The sequence below is a fragment of the Sturnus vulgaris genome, chromosome 5 (genome assembly GCF_052056855.1).
Source record: "Sturnus vulgaris isolate bStuVul1 chromosome 5, bStuVul1.hap1, whole genome shotgun sequence".
Taxonomy (NCBI): domain Eukaryota; kingdom Metazoa; phylum Chordata; class Aves; order Passeriformes; family Sturnidae; genus Sturnus; species Sturnus vulgaris.
The window spans coordinates 73,360,636-73,379,576 of NC_142247.1; the positions used below are offsets into that span (position 1 = coordinate 73,360,636).

General features: G+C 47.0%; 1 protein-coding gene across 1 annotated transcript; it reads left to right on the forward strand.

The window, feature by feature from the left end:
• Positions 1-8,248: 8,248 nt before the first annotated feature.
• On the forward strand, positions 8,249-17,734 carry NET1 (neuroepithelial cell transforming 1). The gene is made up of 10 exons (XM_014882554.2): positions 8,249-8,388; positions 12,501-12,608; positions 13,307-13,474; positions 14,196-14,258; positions 14,684-14,780; positions 14,889-14,965; positions 15,527-15,784; positions 16,009-16,179; positions 16,956-17,142; positions 17,319-17,734. The coding sequence occupies exons 1-10, from the start codon at positions 8,296-8,298 to the stop codon at positions 17,711-17,713; spliced, it is 1,617 nt and encodes a 538-aa protein (XP_014738040.1). The 5' UTR covers positions 8,249-8,295; the 3' UTR covers positions 17,714-17,734.
• Positions 17,735-18,941: the final 1,207 nt, after the last annotated feature.

The window sequence follows — 18,941 nt, forward strand, 5'->3', positions numbered from 1 at the left end:
ATTTATAGCACTGGAAAATGGATTTATAGCACTGGAAATGGGTTTATAGCAATTAAAAATGGCTTTATAGCAATTAAAAATGGCTTTATAACAGTGAAAAATGGGTTTATAGCAATTAAAAATGGGTTTATAGCACTGGAAATGGATTTATAGCAATTAAAAATGGATTTATTCCATTGAAAAATGAATTTATTCCATTGAAAAATGGATTTCTAGCACTGGAAATGGGTTTATAGCAATTAAAAATGGATTTATAGCACTGGAAATGGGTTTATAGGAATTAAAAATGGGTTTATAACAGTGAAAAATGGGTTTATAGCAATTAAAAATGGATTTATTCCAGTGAAAAATGAATTTATTCCATTGAAAAGTGGATTTCTAGCACTGGAAAATGGATTTATAGCAATTAAAAATGGATTTATAGCAATTAAAAATGGATTTATAACACTGGAAATGGATTTATTCCATTGAAAAATGAATTTATAGCACTGGAAATGCATTTATAGCAATTAAAAATGGATTTATAGCAATTAAAAATGGGTTTATAGCAATTAAAAATGGGTTTATAGCAATTAAAAATGGGTTTATAGCAATTAAAAATGGATTTATAACAGTGAAAAATGGATTTATAACAGTGAAAAATGGGTTTATAACAGTGAAAAATGGATTTATAGCAATTAAAAATGGATTTCTAGCACTGGAAATGGATTTATAGCAATTAAAAATGGATTTATAGCAATTAAAAATGGATTTATAGCAATTAAAAATGGGTTTATAGCAATTAAAAATGGGTTTATAGCACTGGAAAATGAATTTATAGCACTGGAAATGGATTTATAGCAATAAAAAATGGATTTATTCCATTGAAAAATGAATTTATTCCATTGAAAAATGGATTTCTAGCACTGGAAATGGCTTTATAGCAATTAAAAATGGATTTATAGCAATTAAAAATGAATTTATTCCACTGGAAAACGGATTTATAGCACTGGAAATGGGTTTATAGTAATTAAAAATGAATTTATAGCACTGGAAAATGGATTTATTCCATTGAAAAATGGATTTATAACACTGGAAAATGGTTTTATACCATTGAATAATGAATTTATACCACGTGAAAATGAATTTACAGCACCTGAAAAAGAATTGGCTTTTCTGGGGGAAAAATTCCTTCATTTCCTGTAGGAAAATTCCTTCATTTCCTGTAGGAAAATTCCTTCATTTCCTGCTTTTCTATGGGAAAATTCCTTTATTTCCTGCAAGAAAATTCCTTTATTTCCTGCTTTTCTGGGGGAAATTTCCTTTATTTCCTGCTTTTCTGAATTCAGTATTTCTTCTGAGTTCTTTATCCTGAATTATATATTCTGAATTATTTCTTCTGAATTATTTCTTCTGAAATTTTTCTCTTGGATTATTTATTCAGAATTATTTCTTAATTATTTTCCTGCTTTCATTCCTGCATTCCAGGGAAATTTGGGATCTTTGTGATCCCAAATCTCCCCCATTTTTTACTACAACAAATTGGGGATTGGAGGGCAGGAAATTCAGATTTTCCTGCTTTAATTCCTGCATTTCAGATCAATTTGGGATCTTTGTGATCCCAAATCTCCCCATTAACAAACATGGGATTGGAGGGCAGGAAATTCAGATTTTCCTGCTTTAATTCCTGCATTCCAGGTGATTTTGGGATCTTTGTGATCCCCAATCCCCCCCAGGCCCCTGGGAGTCAGGGATTAAAACAGGAGGAATTTTTTTTACAGGGCTGGGTTTGGATTACTGCAGGCTCCATTTCACCCCCAGGCAAAAAGAGAAAAAAAATAAAATAAAATAAAATAAAAATCTCATTTTTTGGGGGTGATTTTTTCTCCTCTTGTGAGGATTTAGGGACAGGGAATTGTGGAGGGAAGAGAAATCTCAGTGAGAATTTTTTTTTTGTGACCCCCCTCTCTGTGTCCCTCTCTTTTTTTTTTTTTATTTTTTATTTTTTTTTTTTGGGAGATTTCAACCCAAATTTCCAATTTCTCCTGGAGCTGGAGGAGTTTGGCTAAGAGAATTTATGGAATTATTTGAGTTGGAAAAGTTTAAATTTGGGTTAAATCCATTTCATCCCAATATTCCCCCCCCCCCGGCAGGGAGAAAGGAAAAAGATGTGATGGGAGGGAAAACATCTCCAGGTAAAGCAGAAAACAATGATTTAAATTGATTTTTAATATGAAAAATCGCTTTTTAAAAAGAGGACAGAGAGAGAAAATCATTTTTTTTCTAGAAAATCTTGGATTCTTGCCAGTGCAGTCACTCCATGGCCAGAGTCCTCCCAAAAACCTTCTCATTCCTCTCAAAAATCTTAAAATTCTTCATAAAATCTTCTCATTCCTCCCCAAAATCTTCTCATTCCTCCCAGAATCTTAAAATTCCTCCGAAAATCTTAAAATTCCTCCCAAAAATCTTAAAATTCCTCCCAAAAATCTTAAAATTCCTCCCAAAAATCTTCACATTTCTCAAAAAAAACCCCTCAATTTCTCCCAAAAACCTTCTCATTTCTCCCAAAAATCTTCTCATTCTTCTCAAAAATCCTTCTCATTTCTCTTTAATATCTTCTCATTCCTCCCAAAAATCTTTTTATTCCTCCTAAAAATCTTCTCATTCCTCCTAAAATCTAATTCCTCACAAAAATCTTCTCATTTCTCCCAAAAACTTTCATTCCTCTCAAAATCTTCTCATTCCTCCCAAAAAAAATTTTCATTTCTCCCCAAAACATTCCCATTCTTCCCCAAAACCTTGTCATTCCTCCCAAAAAATTCCTCATTCCTCCCAAAAAATTTCTCATTCCTCCCAAAAAATTTCATTCCTCCCAAAAAATTTCACATTTCTCGTAAAAAATTCCTCATTCCTCCCAAAAAATTTCTCATTCTTCCCAAAAAATTCCTCATTCCTCTCAAAACCTTTCTCATTCCTCCCAAAAAATTTCTCATTCCTCCCAAAAATTTTCTTCTTCCTCCCCAAAACCTTTCATGAGAACCTTCTTCCCTCCCAAACCTTTTGTCCCTCCTCCCAAAAAACCTTTGCAATTATTCCCAAAAAAACCCAAAAAACCCTCTTGGCTTTCAGGCAGGGATAACCCAGCTTAAAAATCCTCCTTAAACACCACAAAAAAAATTTAAAAAAAATTAAAAAAACAACAAATCTCCTCCTATTCCAACATCCCCCCTCCTTTCCTCATCCCAAAGATTTTATTTTACTTTTACAAATATTCCAAAGGTGAATTTTACTTTTCCAAATGTTCCAGAGTGGATTTTACCTTTCCTAAACATTCCCAAATATTCCAAAGGTGGATTTTACCTTTCCTAAACATTTCATTCCTTAAAAATTCCATCAGCTGGAATTTTGGGGATTTGAATGTGTGGTGGATTTTTTTTTTTTTTTTTCAGAATTCACCCTTTGTTAATCTCCAATTTATTGGGTGATTTCAGCTTCGGGGACAATACTGCAGAGAGGATTTTTATTTGGTGGCAGCACTTCCAGGAATAAATTCCAAGAGTGAGGAATGTCACAGGGGTGAGGCTGTTCAGGAAAATCCCAGCCTGTAAATCAGAGGAAAGCTGAGGGATTGGGTCACCCCAACTCTTCTCTTGGATCACAGCATTGGAATCACCGAGGGATTTTACACCTGGAAGTGAAAAATCCCCGTGGGAATTCAGGGTTGGAATGCTGTGGATGCTCCCTGGCAGGAGAGCAGGGAAAAATCTGGTGTGGTACCCATGGCCCAGCCCAGCTGCCTTCCTGAGGCTCCTGGAGGGACAGGGAGAGGGGAAAAGGCAGCACTGGGACAGCTCTGACATTGAAGGATGTGTCCCAAACTGGAGGGAAGCTGGAATTACAGCACGGGGTTTATAGGGGAATTGTTGCTCCTTCCTTTTCCCAGATTTTGGCTTTTATTCCCAAATTCCACAGCCTTGTTCAGGATGGGTTTGCATCCCCAATGATGGATTTCATTGAAATATTTTTATCTTGAAAAGATAAATGTGAAAATATTCCCTGTTCCATGGCAGAAGTGGAGCAGAGGCAGGTGAGGAACGTGGAGGTCTCAGAGCTGCTGCAGGGCCACACTGAGCATCCCAGGGCTGAGATCTGGGAAAGGGTTCTTGGACCTGGCCTTGGGCTTCCAGACATCCCAGCCTGGCTGGCTGCAGCTTTATGGCTGCTCTGTGTGCTCATCTCCATCCCCTGGGGTGGGTTATGGTGATCCTCTCCATCCCCTGGGGTGGGTTATGGTGATCCTGTCCATCCCTCATGGTGGGCTTATGGTGATCCTGTCCATCCCCTGGGGTGGGTTATGGTGATCATCAATCTGGATGGGTTATGGTGATCCTCTCCATCCCTCAGGATGGGTTTGTGGTGATCATCAATCTGGATGGGTTTGTGGTGATCTCCATCCCTCAGGATGGGTTTGTGGTGATCCTCTCCATCCCCTGGGGTGGGTTATGGTGATCATCACTCAGGGTGGGTTATGGTGATCCTCTCCATCCCCTGGGGTGGGTTATGGTGATCATCACTCAGGGTGGGTTATGGTGATCCTCTCCATCCCCTGGGGTGGGTTATGGTGATCATCACTCAGGGTGGGTTATGGTGATCCTCTCCATCCCCTGGGGTGGGTTATGGTGATCATCACTCAGGATGGGTTATGGTGATCCTGTCCATCCCCTGGGATGGGTTTGTGGTGATCCTCTCCATCCCCTGGGGTGGGTTTGTGGTGATCATCAATCTGGATGGGTTTGTGGTGATCTCCATCCCTCAGGGTGGGTTTGTGGTGATCCTCTCCATCCCCTGGGATGGGTTTATGCTGATCCTGTCCATCCCCTGGGATGGATTTATAGTGATCATCACTCAGGGTGGGTTTGTGGTGATCCTGTTCATCCCTCAGGATGGGTTATGGTGATCCTCTCCATTCCCTGGGATGGGTTTATGGTGATCATCACTCAGGATGGGTTATGGTGATCTCCATCCCTCAGGATGGATTTATGGTGATCCTCTCTACCCCCTGGGATTGTTTATGGTGATCTCCATCCCTCAGGATGGGTTTGTGGTGTTTAGCACAAGGGATGTGTTTATGGTGATCTCCATCCCTCAGGATGGGTTTATGGTGATCATCACTCAGGATGGTTTGTGGTGATCTCCATCCCTCAGGATGGGTTTGTGGTGATCCTCTCCATCCCCTGGGATGAGTTTATGGTCATAATCCATCCACTTAGGATGGATTTTTGGTGCTGATGTCCATCACTCAGGATGTGTTTATGGTGATCCTGTCCATCCCCTGGGATGGGTTATGATGATCATCCCTTAGGATGGGTTTATGGTGATCTCCATCACTCTGGATGGGTTTATGGTGATCCTCTCCAGCACTCAGGATGGATTGATGGTCATAATCCATCCACTTAGGGTGGATGTTTGGTGTTTATCTTCATCACTTAGGATGGATTTTTGGTGCTGATCTCCATCACTCAGGATGGGTTTGTGGTGATCATCTCCACCCCCTGGGATGGGTTATGGTGATCTCCATCACTCAGGATGGAATTGTGGTGTTCATGTCCATTCCTCAGGATGGATTTTTGTTATTTATCTCCATCCCTCAGGATGGATTTATGGTGTTTATCTTTTATCTCCATCTCTTGGGATGAGTTTCTGGTCCTCATCTCCATCTCTTGGATGGGTTTATGATGATCTCCACCACTCAGGGTGGGTTTATGGTGATCATCTCCATCACAGCCCATCACTCAGGATGGGTTTATCATGCTGCTCTCCACCACTTGGGATGGATTTGTGGTGTTTATCTCCATCCCTCAGGATGGATTTTTGGTGTTTATCTCCATCCCTCAGGATGGGTTTATGATCATGTCCATCCCTGAGGATGGATCTATGGTGCTCATGTCCACCCCTTGGGATAGATGGGTTTAGGGTGATCATCTGTATCCCTCAGGATGGATTTTGTCCCAAAACTCTGTTCCCATCCCAGTCTGGGCCAGCTGGGAGCTGCTCCTGTCAGGGAATTGTGGCCTTGGCCTCCCTTTCTCCAAAGGAAGGCATTTCCCAGGACACCAACCCCAGCCCTGCAGCTCTGTCACATCAGCCCAGGGACATTTCCTCCCCGTGACCTCACCTGTCCCTTGCATCACCACCTTTGTCACCTGTCCAGGTGTCACCAGACAGTCGGGGCTCACCCACGGGCCCTGGCCCAGGACAGTGCCTGTCACCAATCCCTGCTGGGAGCAGGAGGAGCTCTGGGCACGGGGACACGGGGACATCACGGGGACACGGGGACATCACGTCCTGCTGCTGCTCAGAAATGTTTGGGTGTCACCTTGGTGTGACTCTGCTTCACACCCGCCTGCTGCCTCTTCATCCCCTGCTTTTAATCGGCTTTTTTCCATCTCCTTGGAAACAAATGAGCTCCTGAATCTTTAGGCTGAGTTTAACAAGGCTTAAAGCTCGGGTTTTAGCAGAAATGAATGGGTTTGATACTCTCTTAACAAAAAAAAAAAAAAAAAAAGAGCAATTCAAGGGAGGGTTTGTCTGCTCCTGCCTTGAGTCAGCATCACTTTGGTGTTTAAAATAGCAGATTTCAGTAATCCAGGAAAGCATTTTTGTGTCTCAAAGAGTCACAGTCTGTCCTTTCAGCAAGTGGAAACTCAGTGTATCCTGAATTTCTGAGAATCCTCCATGTCCTGGCCTTGCATGGCAGAGGTTAAGTGGGTGCAGATTTGCTGAGAGAAGCAAACAAAGCCAAAAATTCCAAATCCAGGGGAAGGGACAGCAGGATTTTCCTTTTTCTCCTCCTCCTGACTTTACAAAACGCTGTTTGCAAACCTTCTGCTGGAAGCCACCCCAAATTTCCCTCCTTGAAGCACCAGCTTGGTCAGCACAGGTAGGCAGCCAAATCAACTCCGGTTTATTTTTACCAGCACAAGAAAGTTTTTCTTTCAGAGATTTGCAACGGTGCCAGGAATAAAAAGGACTTGAACAAACAAACAGAAAATCCAAACCCTTTGCAGCTCCAGCCAGGCCTGCCAGGACAGGCTCCCCTGGGAGAACAGGGGGAGAGGCTCAGCCCAGCCCCAGCACAACTTTAAAGCTCACAGCAGACTTAAAAGCACAGGTCTAGACAAGAATTATTATTTTATTTTTTTTTCTTCAACATTTTACAGCAGCAAAGGTTTTATATTCCAGCCTTGGCAAGGAGAGCTGCTGTTAGGAGGAGGTTGTCCCGCCACGCTGTAAGTGCCAGGAAAAAACACTAAAAATGGGGGAAAAAATCCAAATATATGCTTGGCTCTGTGGGATCTCTGCCCTCCTTGCAGCAGAGACTCTTGGAGGTCCCGTTTTCCACAGAATTCCAGGATAAATGAGGCTGGAGAGGACCACAGTGGGTCACTGGTCCCATTCCCTGCTCCAGCAGGGCCATCCCAGAGCCCAGGGCACAGGGAAGTGTCCAGGTGGCTCTGGAATGTCCCCAGGGAGGAGATCCAGCCCCTCTGGGCTCTGCCCCACATCCAGGGGCAATTCCTGGGATCAGAGCCTGCCTGTTCCATCCTTTGGGATCTCCCTTTGGATTTGAATCCCATGGATGGGGTCCCTGAGCAGCCCCTGCTCCATCCTTTGGGATCTCCCTTTGGACACTGATCCCATGGATGGGGTCCCTGAGCAGCCCCTGCTCCATCCTTTGGGATCTCCCTTTGGACACTGATCCCATGGATGGGGTCCCTGGGCAGCCCCTGCTCCATCCTTTGGGATCTCCCTTTGGACACTGATCCCATGGATGGGGTCCCTGGGCAGCCCCTGCTCCATCCTTTGGGATCTCCCTTTGGACACTGATCCCATGGATGGGGTCCCTGGGCAGCCCCTGCTCCATCCTTTGGGATCTCCCTTCGGACACTGATCCATGGATGGGGTCCCCGGGCAGTGTCCCCTCTCCTGGGCACAGCGATGCTCCGTGCCCTGAGCCATCCTCACATGGCTCCTCCTGTCGTGAGGAGCCCAGATTTGCACTCAGCACTGACGGGAACGAGCAGAGCCTTTTTTTAGGCCCGGTTTTTTTGGGACAAGTTTGGAATAATTTGTGGCTCCGGCGCGCCCGGGGCACAGACGGGGCGTGGCCTGCGGAGGAGGGGGCGTGGTTTGTCACGAAGTGGGCGTGGTTCCGCGGAGGCCCCGCCCCCTGCGGTGAGGTCGGGGGCGCGGCGCGCGGCGGGCTCAGAGAGCGATGAGCGCGGGCTGAGGCTGCGTCGGGGCCTCCCCGCCGCCATGGTGGCTCACGACGAGTTGGGCGGGCTGCTGCCCATCAAAAGGACTATCCGGGTCATCGATGCGCAGAACCAGCACTTCAGGGAGCAGGAGGTGAGGGGAACCGGGGCTGGAGAGGGGGGAAAAGGGGATTTATTTGAGGGGAGGGTGCGGAGGGGGAGCCCCCTCAGCTTCCCGCTCTGAGGGGAGGCGGCGAACCGGGCAGGGAGCGGGGTAACCTCCCTCTGCCCGCCCTAAAATACTCTCTCTCTCTATCTATCTATCTGTTTATCTATATATTTTAAGTTCATCTCTATGTATAGGTATTTTTTATGTGTATATATATATATATATACACACATATATATGTATATATACATAGAACGTATTTGAGCTCATAGCCCCCAAAGAGTGAGACCAGTCAGAGCCAGAACCGATCTGGCGCCTCACCCAGCGATTTTAAAACCTGTATCTATGTTTAGGTCCATGTATATGTGTGTATGTTTTTAATATACGTTTTATACGCCTATATATACGTTACATATGTGTATTTAAGTTCTTAGCCTCCAAAAAGTGAGCCAAAACCAATGTGGGCGCCTCACCTGACCCCGCTCGCTCAGGTGGCTTTTTATTTAAAATTCGCCTGTTTTCATTTAAAGATCTCCTATCTCCATTAAAAAACCCACTGTGTCTCTCAGTCTCTTTCCACTGACAGGATTTTTCCTAATTAGGTGCTTAAACCGAGTAAAAACCCTTCGTGGGGCTTTTGAGGGCTGGTTTGTTTGATTGAAGTATTGTTATTTTTATCGCGTGTTGTTATGTAGATTGTAATAATTGCGTTCCTGGGAGGTGTTCCCAACCCTCCTGCTGCGACAAGAGCAAAAGTTCAGCAGCCAGGTAGGGCCCGGCTGCCTTGGGCTGGGTTTATTGCTCAGATTAGTGGCGAGATGAGGTGGAAAAGTTTAAAAAAAAAAGCCAAAAAAAATAACCAAGGCGTCTCCAGACATGGCTGGGGTTTGAGGGCTCAGCGCCGAGTCACCAACCTCAGCAAATCCCGGCTTTGCAACAGCCAAACTTGGGCAATGTCATTGTGCAAAAGGGAAACCAGATGTTGGGGGAGAAAGAACAGAAAGCCGAGCTCTGGGAGGGGATTCTGAATGCCCCGAGCCAACTTTGCTGTCTGAGCTGGGGTTATCCGTGCATTCCCTTGGATTTGGGAAAGGTCCGAGCCCGGGTCTCACCAAGCCCCTTCCATCGACGTGGTCAGGTGATTTCTGGCAGGAATTACTCATGCTGCTGACTAAAATCGCCTTTTTTTTTTTTTTTTTTTTTTTTTTTTTGCTGAATTGGCTCGGTAGGAAAAGTTCTTTTCCACGCGTGGTTTTGCCATTGGTCACCGTGTTTGCGTGGAGCTGGTGTGAAATTGTGTGTGGCACGTAGCAATTGCTCTCGAGTAAGAGATCCTTATAAAAACCACTAATTATTACCCAGATCAGGGGAAAGGTTGCAGGCGTGCTGCTGGGGAAAAAAAAAAAAAAAAAAAAAAAAGCCCTTGCTCAAAAGTACAACCTGGTTTTCTTTCCAGCAAGGTACAATCTTTTCATGAGCTAACCTGCACTTAGAAGCACTTGAAGGAATTTCAGGAGTGTGAAATCTCGCCTGGCACAAAATTAGCTTTAGTAGCTGTGCTCGTGATGTGTTAATTCACTTTTAATAAGAGTCCTCTGGAAAAATAATAATAATAATTCCCGATGGAGCTGTTGACCCCGCCGGGGTTTTAATTATTCGTGAGTGCTGTAACACCCCAGGATTGTTACAGAAACCTCCCAGACTTTATTGTAATCCGGCTCCTGTAAGGAAGACGGCGTGGAGACAGGAGACTCATTGTTTGCAAGTACAGAGCTAAAAAAAAAAAAACAACAAAAAAAAAAGCCCGTCCTGAGCCCGAGTTATCCGCAGCATGAGCCGCCCGGAGTGTCGGCTTACACCGAGCTCAGCCAGGGGGGAGTTCCCGAGCACCGGCCTTCGATTTTCCTCCTCCCTGCTCCGCACCAAACCATCTTCAGCACGAGAGCAAGAGCCAGACGGGGTTTTTTTGGCAGTCCAGATGTGTCTGACTCTGTCTCAGACACAAAGTGGGGAAATTTTTTTGTTGTTGTTTTCTCCTTTAACAGAGGAAAAACGGCTTTTTGCTGAGCTGAATTGAGCAATTCGTGCCGCCAGCCCTTTGGGCACGTGCACGTGTCACTACAGCCGGGCACAGATGTGCTGGGAAGGCATTCCCACATTCCCTCATTCCCACATTCCCTCATTCCCTCATTCCCACATTCCCTGGGCTCCCGGCCCCTGTCACTGGATCTCTGCAGCGCTGACCCTTCCCCAGTGACCTGCTGCAGCTTTTTTGCTTTTTCCCTTCGCAGTGTCACATTTTGCTTCCCCGGGCTATTTTTATCCCTGGCCTTGCCGGAGCCGTGGGTGGTTTTGTGTCTGCGTCTTCCCTGCTTTCAGTCCTGCACTTTGTTAAGCTTCTGCTGGCCCACGTCCCTTTATTTATCCTCCTGCAGTGATAGATGATTTTCTAGAAGTAAATACCTCCCTTTTCTTCCACTCAGAAACATCTGCAGTAAATTAAACCTTCCTTGTTGTCTTTGAGCCCGGCCTAACTTTCCAACCTTTTCCTGGCTGTCGCTGTCTGGAGCTCAGGGGAGGAGTCCCTGGTGTCCCACTTAAACCCAGCTGAGCATCCCGTGATCGAGGACACTTTTACAGCTTTTCCCCATTTTTATGGTACCCTCCTAACTCTTGACATTCCCTAAACATTTCTAGCGCAGCTCCGTGCTGTGCCAAGAGCTCTTTTCTTCCTGCACGGCTCATAAATTGTTTCTTTTTCATGTTCCCCCCCTGCAAGTTTGAAGGCTGAGCTCAGGGTGAGCTCAGGGTGAGCTCACCTCCTCCTCCTCCTCCTCCTCCTCCTCCTCCTCCTCCTCCTCCTCCTCCTCCTCTATTGCCCAACACCGCGTGTGGGCAGGGCCGCTGCTGGGGTCGAGTTGCAGAAATCAGATCTTACACACACACAGCTTTTATGTTCCTTCAGTCTTCATGACTCAAACCCAGCTCTGTGTGTTCCTATTCCCCCTTCTTTTTTTTATTTTTTTTTTTTAAGTTTTGTTTTCGACATTTGTCACCCCTGAGCGAAGGCTGGGGATGGAAACAGCCCAGAGCTCGTCCTCGGCATCCTCCACAGCCTCTGCCTTTTCAAATTCAGCAATAATTAACCAGTTTTAACCGAGCTGAACCCAAACTGGGGCTGCTTCCCTGTCCTGATCCGAGCTTCGTGCTGAGCTGTCTCATGAGGATGAGTCACATCCAGCCCCGTGCCAGATGTTGGGGAGCACCAGGACAATCCTGCAGCCTTTTCCAAGCCTTAACTCTTCCCATCTCCTCCCAGCTTCTCCCTGTGCACACCTTTCCTGCCCAACCCTCACCACACAATATTTTTGATCTCAAACACGTCGGGTTGCCAACAGAATTTTCAAAACTGAAGCAGCAGGAGCTTTCCAGGGGCGTTTCCTCTTTCTTGGCAGCGTTTGGGTCGGGACAGACTTGAGCTCCCTGCGGGGATTAGCGGTGGAGAAAAGCAGAAGCTCCAACTTTCAAATCTAAACAAGGTGTAAGAAAAATTACAGTGATTGCAGGGGGATGGAGGAGGAAACCTTGCAAACTGAAGGATTTCAGCTTTATCTGCGTGCATGTCCCTCACAGGAATGTTCAGCTTGTGGTTGTTTGCTGGTTGTTAAAGGAGCTGTGCTGGGCCCCCACTGCTGCTCTGCTCTCCAAAATAAAATGGAAAAACACATTCTTTCTCCAGAGGAAAAGATGAGAAAATGGAGAAGCAGATCCCAAGCTCCATCTTTAGCTGCCACATAGTGTCAGAGAACACTTTAATCTATTTCTGTTCAAAGCATAACAGTCCCTGCTGGAGCCCTATTTTGAATTCTCACTGATGTTCTCTCACCTCTTTTAACTCTGGGCAAAAACCTCCGCAGTTTAATTGCAGCCTTAAAGTTCAGACAAATATTTATAGCCTTGAAAGATGAATAGCTGCTTCCAAACACTCTCCTTGCTGTGTTTGCCACTCCTTAAGTGGGTTTGTGCTTTTGGAACCTGCCTGAGAAATTTCCTAGGGAGGCACAGCCAGGACAATTTGTTCTCTGCTTGCTTTGCAGGAGCCAAGCACGAAACGGGTCCGGCCTTTAGCACGAGTCACCTCCCTGGCAAACCTGATCTCTCCTGTCAGAAATGGGGCAGTTCGACGTTTTGGGCAGACAATCCAGGTACAAACCGAGCACAGGCTGGAGATTTGGCCGAGGGATTGCTTGGATGGGGTAGAAGAGGCACCCCGTGGGATTTGGAGGTGTCTCGTGGAGCTCTCGGTGACCTTTGATGGACCTTGGGGGTGAAAAGTGCTACCTCAGGAGTGCACGGGTATAAAGTGCTGTACAAACAGGTTGAGCAGTAAATAAAACCAACTGCCTGAGATAAAGAGCTGATAAAGTGCCCCAGGCCTTGGCACACGTGTGCTGCAGCATGATGGGAGCTGCCCCCTGTGCCCAGCGCTGTCCCAGCAGTGTTTTCTGAGGAGCTCTGTGCTCACACCTGCAGATAACAGCACGTCTGGCTCTTGGAAATCCTGCAAAACACCAGGGCAAGGTTCAAGTGGCTTCTGATTAACCTCTCCATAGGAAGAGTTATGATCCTTGTTTATTTACTTCCTCGTACCTTGGAAATAAACCTTTCCCATCTTCCTCCCTAGCGGATCAGTGCAGGGAGAGGGGCATGGAAAACCTTGCCAAGCTTGATTAAAGCTTTCCTTTATCTGAGGAAAAGTGTCTGGGTGTGTTTTCCTGCCCTGGACGAGCCAGAAGGATGAAGGATTGGGAGTGCTGTGGATAATACTCTAGTACTTGTGAAATGTTTGTTTTTAATATTCTTAATGTTTTGGTTGTTTTTTTTTTTTTTTAAATCCCCGCAGTCGTTCACCCTTCGCAGCGACAGCAAATCCCCTGGCTGTGCCCAGAAGTCATGCAGCAGATCTGCTGCTCCTACTCCCCCCAAGAGAAGGAACAGTGTCCTTTGGTCTGAAATGTTGGACATCAACACGAAAGAATCCCTGAGCACCAAAGAAATCAAGCGCCAGGAGGTAACTGCCCCTGGAAAACGGGGTTGGGAACAGCAGCCGAGGCCTTTTGTCCCTTCCCCTGCTGGGACAGGAGTAACAACCTTTAGACGGGGGGGGGCTGCATCTTCCTGTGCACCTAAACCTAAGATCAATGTCTGCATCAACCATGGGAAAAGGAGGATTCCACTCTGGAATCCAGAGTGACCCTTTGGAGATGCCAAACTTTCCACGGCATCCCTGAAATCCCAGCCCCCGGCCCCGCTGGCTGCTCTGCAGCTGCCCCAACCTCAGGTTCCTCACAGAGCCAGCTGTCTTTTCTCCTAAAGCTCCTGACAATTGGTTGGAGGCCAAGCAGCAAGGCCTTGGCTTGCCTTTTTCCTGGAGTTCTTGGCCAAATCTTCTGGAGACAGCACAGGAGCCGCCGGAAGCCGCCTGGGATTTGACCTCTGCGGTTTCGGGGGTTTTGTGTTTGCAGCCTTGCCTGGCTAAAAAGCAGTGATTTAAAAGGCTCTAATATTTAATTTGGCTCGTGCAGGGGCCATCAGGGGCTTTCACACAGTTGGAAGCAAAGCTGCTTTCTCAGGGCTAGGAAAGCTGATTTACTCAGGGTTGTCACGTCCAGGTGCCACCGAAGGATTGGGGTGGCCAAGGGGATGTTGAGGGCAGGCTGTACATGATGGCAGCTGAAAGGGAAAGGCTGGCATTCAGAATAACTCCGGGTGCTTTGTCCCCTTCCTCCCAGGCCATCTATGAAATGTCCAGGGGAGAGCAGGACCTGATTGAAGACCTGAAGCTGGCCAGAAAGGTGAGTGGGGATTTTTCCTGCAGTCACTGACGACATTCCAGGGAATAACGAGGGTTTTTTTTTTTTTTTTGTACCTGCAAACATGACCTGGGAGCTTTATCAGCCCCAGAACCCCCAGTTTGAAAGCTGGCCCAGAAAGCTGACGTGAGCGTGGGGCCAGCTCTGCTGAGATTGCACCAAACCCAGCCATAAAAGGATTGTGCAGAGCTGCTTGGGGACTCCCTGTCCCTGCTGGGAACAGTCCAGACAGGAAAATCCTTCTCATTTAAGTCCTCCACACTTCACAGAGTGAATCTTTCAGCATCAAATCACTGTTACTCCTTCTGTTGCCTTCACTTGTTTCACCTGATAAATCCCCTCAGTTTAAACCCTCAGCTTTGGGGCTTGGCACATTTGAATAACTTTGAATATATTTTATTTGACAGGCCTACCATGATCCCATGCTGAAACTCTCCATCATGTCTGAGGAGGAGCTCACCCACATTTTTGGGGACTTGGATTCCTACATTCCTCTGCACGAAGGTAAGAGCAGCTGGGTTGCTTTGTGCTCGCTGGGATTTAACCTCTCTGCTTTCTCCTGTTACTCGTTGGGGCATTGCTGCAATTCCTCTTTTTGTGTTTCCATTCCAGACTTACTGGCAAGTTTGGGAGAAGCAACGAAACCAGATGGAACCGTGGAGCAGATTGGGCCCATCCTTGTCAAGTGGGTGAGTTCAGAACTGGGAATCAAAGGGCTAAAACCGAGCTTAGAGAAAGTTTTTAAAGGCAGAAGCTGCAAAGCTCTGGGGCTTTTGTGACCCTCAGTGCAAGATTGGAAGGGAAATCCTGGCAGTGCTGCAAACAATGGGATTCTGTTGGCTGGAATGGGCCCTGATTTCACCCCAGAGACTTGGAATGATTTGCTGATGCAGGGTTCAAGTGTCTCTGTCTCCTGGACTCTGTCCCAGTGTGATTCCAGGAGTGTTAACTGCTAATCCCAAACACTGGGAGCTGCCTGGGCTCCCTGTGCTCATCCTCCTCTTCCTCACAGGACCCAAACATTGGGAGCTGCATGGGCTCCCTGTGCTCATCCTCATCCTCACAAGATCCAAACATTGGGAGTTTCACGGGCTCCCTGTGCCCATCCTCCTCACAAGATCCCCCTTTAACCTTTTTATTGGGAAAAACAGCCCAGTGAGGGCTGTAGAACTCGCCGAGTTTGCCACGTGAGTGCCATCTGCTTTTCCCACAGGGAATCTTGACTCCTAAATCTCCTCTGTTCCCTGCAGTTACCCCGACTGCACGCCTACAAAGGCTACTGCAGCAACCAGCTGGCAGCCAAAGCCCTCCTGGATCAGAAGAAGCAGGACAGGAGGGTGCAGGATTTCCTGCAGCGCTGCCTCGAGTCTCCCTTCAGCCGCAAGCTGGACCTTTGGAGCTTCCTGGACATCCCTCGCAGCCGCCTGGTCAAATACCCCCTGCTCCTCAAGGAGATCCTGAGACACACTCCCAAAGACCACCCCGACATCCACATCCTGGAAGAAGCTGTGAGTCATCCCCATGTGCTTGTTCTCACCTAAAGATGTGGTTTGGGAGCTCCAAGAATCTTCCTTAAAGCCTCAGCAGTTCCCAGCGGGGGTTTTTTCTTTGTGTGACAGGGAAAGTGAGGGATCAATCCGCGTGGATTGCATCCTTTGGAGTTGGGAAGGAGCACGAGCAGAGGTCACACAGGGTTTGTTAATCCCTCTTAATCATTTGTTTGGGCTTTTAGATATCCATAATCCAAGGAGTCCTGTCTGATATCAACCTGAAGAAGGGCGAGTCCGAGTGCCAGTATTACATTGACAAGCTGGAATACCTGGATGAGAAGCAGAAGGATCCAAGGATTGAAGGCAGCAAAGCTTTACTGTGCCACGGGGAGCTGAAGAATAAAAATGGACACGTGAGTCCCTCATTTTGCACTAATTAATTCCCAAACCTTCCCTCAGAGCAGGAGCTTTCCATCCTTAGGGATGGTTTAAACATTGGATAAAAAAACAGAGGAAATCCCTTATGGGCAGCCTCGTTTGAGGGTGTTAGGGAAAGTTTCCTGCTGACAGCTGCACAGTTGGCTTTGGGGAAGCTGGAAAATCATTAGCACGGAATGCCCAGAGAAAGTGCTCTCCATCCACAGGGATTTCCTGCCTCTGTTTACTTCCAGGTGCTCTGACATTCCCCATTAGGAGCCCTGGCTCTTCCAAACAAAAGGGTTCCTGCAAAAAAGCCTGTTTGGCTTTGGGCTGGGCTGCCTGGAGTTTATCTCCCACCCACTGTGCTCCAGGCTTGGCTTTGCTGCCTTTTGTCCTGATTTCAACCTCAAATCTTCTCGTGTTTTCTTTGTTGATTGGGTTTGGTTTTTGTTGTTTTTTTTTTTTTTTGTCTAATTGTCCGTTTTACTCCTGCACACGAGGCATTCCATGCTCTCAGGAAAGATATGGCTCCTAGTCATCCTGTCCCTGTGTCTGGGAATCATCATTCCCTTTCTAGGGATCAGTCAAATCAAATCAATAAAACAATAAAAGCTGCTGATGTAATCCCGCTGTGTGCCAGACCTTGGCATTGTCACAGGAGACTGAAAATGATGATGGGTGAAACTACAGATAAGGTGGCCTTGAATCCCACAGGATGTGTGGCCTCGTGGAGAGCACACAGTGAATATTGGGATGTTTTCTCTTGCAGAAGCTCTACGTTTTCCTCTTCCAAGAAATCCTGGTGCTGACGCGACCGGTGACGCGCAACGAGCGCCAGGCGTTCCAGGTGTACCGCCAGCCCATCCCCGTGCAGGAGCTGCTCCTCGAGGACCTCCAGGATGGGGATGTCAAAATGGGAGGCTCCTTCCGAGGAGCTTTTGGGAATTCTGATAAAGGTACGGATCCACTCAGCTCATCATTCATGGTGGATGAGTTCACGGCCGGCGCTGGGATTAGGAAACGTCTTTGTCTCCCTGCCGGGTTTTGGGATTTCAAACCTACCAATGGGAACTCTAAATGCCACCTCAGAACTGATCTGCTTGTTTTTGTTTTTTTTTCTTTTAATCTGCAGCCAAAAACATTTTCCGAGTGCGTTTCCAAGAGCCCAGCCCTGGCCAGTCCCACACTCTGCAGGCCAACGACGTGTTCCACAAGCAGCAGTGGGTGAACTGCATCCGCACGGCCATCGCCCCCTTCCACAGGAACATTGCTGCCCCCCAGCTCAAGGAGCTGCCTGAGCTGAGCGAGGAGTCAGAGGAGAACAACCCCTCCGTGCCCAACATCCCAGCCCAGCAGCTCCAGCCAGGAATATCCCACATGGAGCTGGATGAGAGCGGCGCCGCCGAGTGCGGCTCCGTCCTGGACTCGGGGGAAACCAAAGGGCTCAAATCCCACAGAACCTCGTCTGGGCACAGAAAATCCAGGGAGAAGCAGCTCAGTGGGAAACGGAAAGAAACGCTGGTGTAAGGAAAAAAAAAAAAAATTGGAGCCCTGGTGTGTCACCCTGGGGGGAAAACTGTTAATTTATAAATAATTCTTTGTACATTTTTGTACCGGGAGCGCCCTGGGAGCTCCACGGATCAAATCCTGGGTTTGTGTTGGAATGGCAGCTACTGGTGTGCAGTTACTGTTGAGCTGGGGTCTGTTTTTACACTTGGAATCCACGTGGCATTTCCAAAAGAGCAAATTTGGGTTCCTGGGAGTTTTCCACGGATGTGGTAGAGGATGGAGAGTGAAGTGGAATTTTGGGCAGCACCGAGGGTTTTGATCAACACTGCAAAAGTCCTTTAAAGGACTCGGCACCTGGAGTCACCCTGGTGTGTGGTTATGGCAATTCCTGCAAATCTGCGTGCTCCAAAAGGAGAAATCCTAAAAAAACAGACCCCAGGTTCAACAGGTTCTCAATTCACCTACTGGAATCTTTGATCTCTTGTGTCCTTTGTACATTCCTCTGTCTCACTCTTGTATCCTGCCAACTATTTAATTTTTTTATTAGTTTTGAGTTTGGGGGTCGGGATTTTGGGTGGGTTGTTTTGTTTTGTTTTGTTTTCTTTGATTGGTTTTTTTGGTTGGTTTTTCTTTTTTATTTTTTTGTATTTTTGTTGCTCAGACTTGGCATTTCCTTTCCAGTACTTGATCCTTCGTGCTCCGGGGTCTGTCCCTCACATCACCCCGGAGCAATGCTCGGGCTGGGAGGAGACACTACTGAAAGAGAACTGCTTTACTCCAGGGTGTAGGAAGGTTGTAGGCACGTTGTAAAAGGGTTTGGGGAGCAGTGAGTAGAGGGGGTAGCAGGGAGCGAAGGTAGATTTTTTTTTTTGTTGCCTTTTGGAAATGAAACACTTCCCATCGGGAAGCAGGACTTGGAGGCAACCAAGGGGTTCTTGCATGTGGTAGAAAGGTAGAGGAGAGGAAGTGTTGGAGGTGTGAGGAGAGGAGGAGGAGTGGTTGTAAATACTCAGGGTGGCAGCACTGCCATTCTCTAGCACTCCAAAGATCCAGGGAAAAATCCAGGGAAAGATCCAGCTTGGCAACGTGGGAAGCAAAGTGGTGACAGCTCTGAGCACAACAAGAGATCCCTGAAATCTGGGATTGAGGAGCCATTCCTGCAATCCAGGCCTGGGGAGTGGGGATCCTGCAATCCAGGCCTGGGGAGTGGGGATCCTGCAATCCAGGCCTGGAGAGTGGGGATCCT

What these genes read in the sequence shown, in the direction of transcription:
- NET1 (XM_014882554.2), top strand. Translation starts at nt 8,296, where the DNA reads ATGGTGGCTCACGACGAGTTGGGCGGGCTGCTGCCCATCAAAAGGACT. An exon ending in AAGAAATCAAGCGCCAGGAG is followed by an intron (nt 13,475 to 14,195) that starts GTAACTGCCCCT and finishes CCTTCCTCCCAG; the next exon opens with GCCATCTATGAAATGTCCAG. An exon ending in GGCCCATCCTTGTCAAGTGG is followed by an intron (nt 14,966 to 15,526) that starts GTGAGTTCAGAA and finishes TGTTCCCTGCAG; the next exon opens with TTACCCCGACTGCACGCCTA.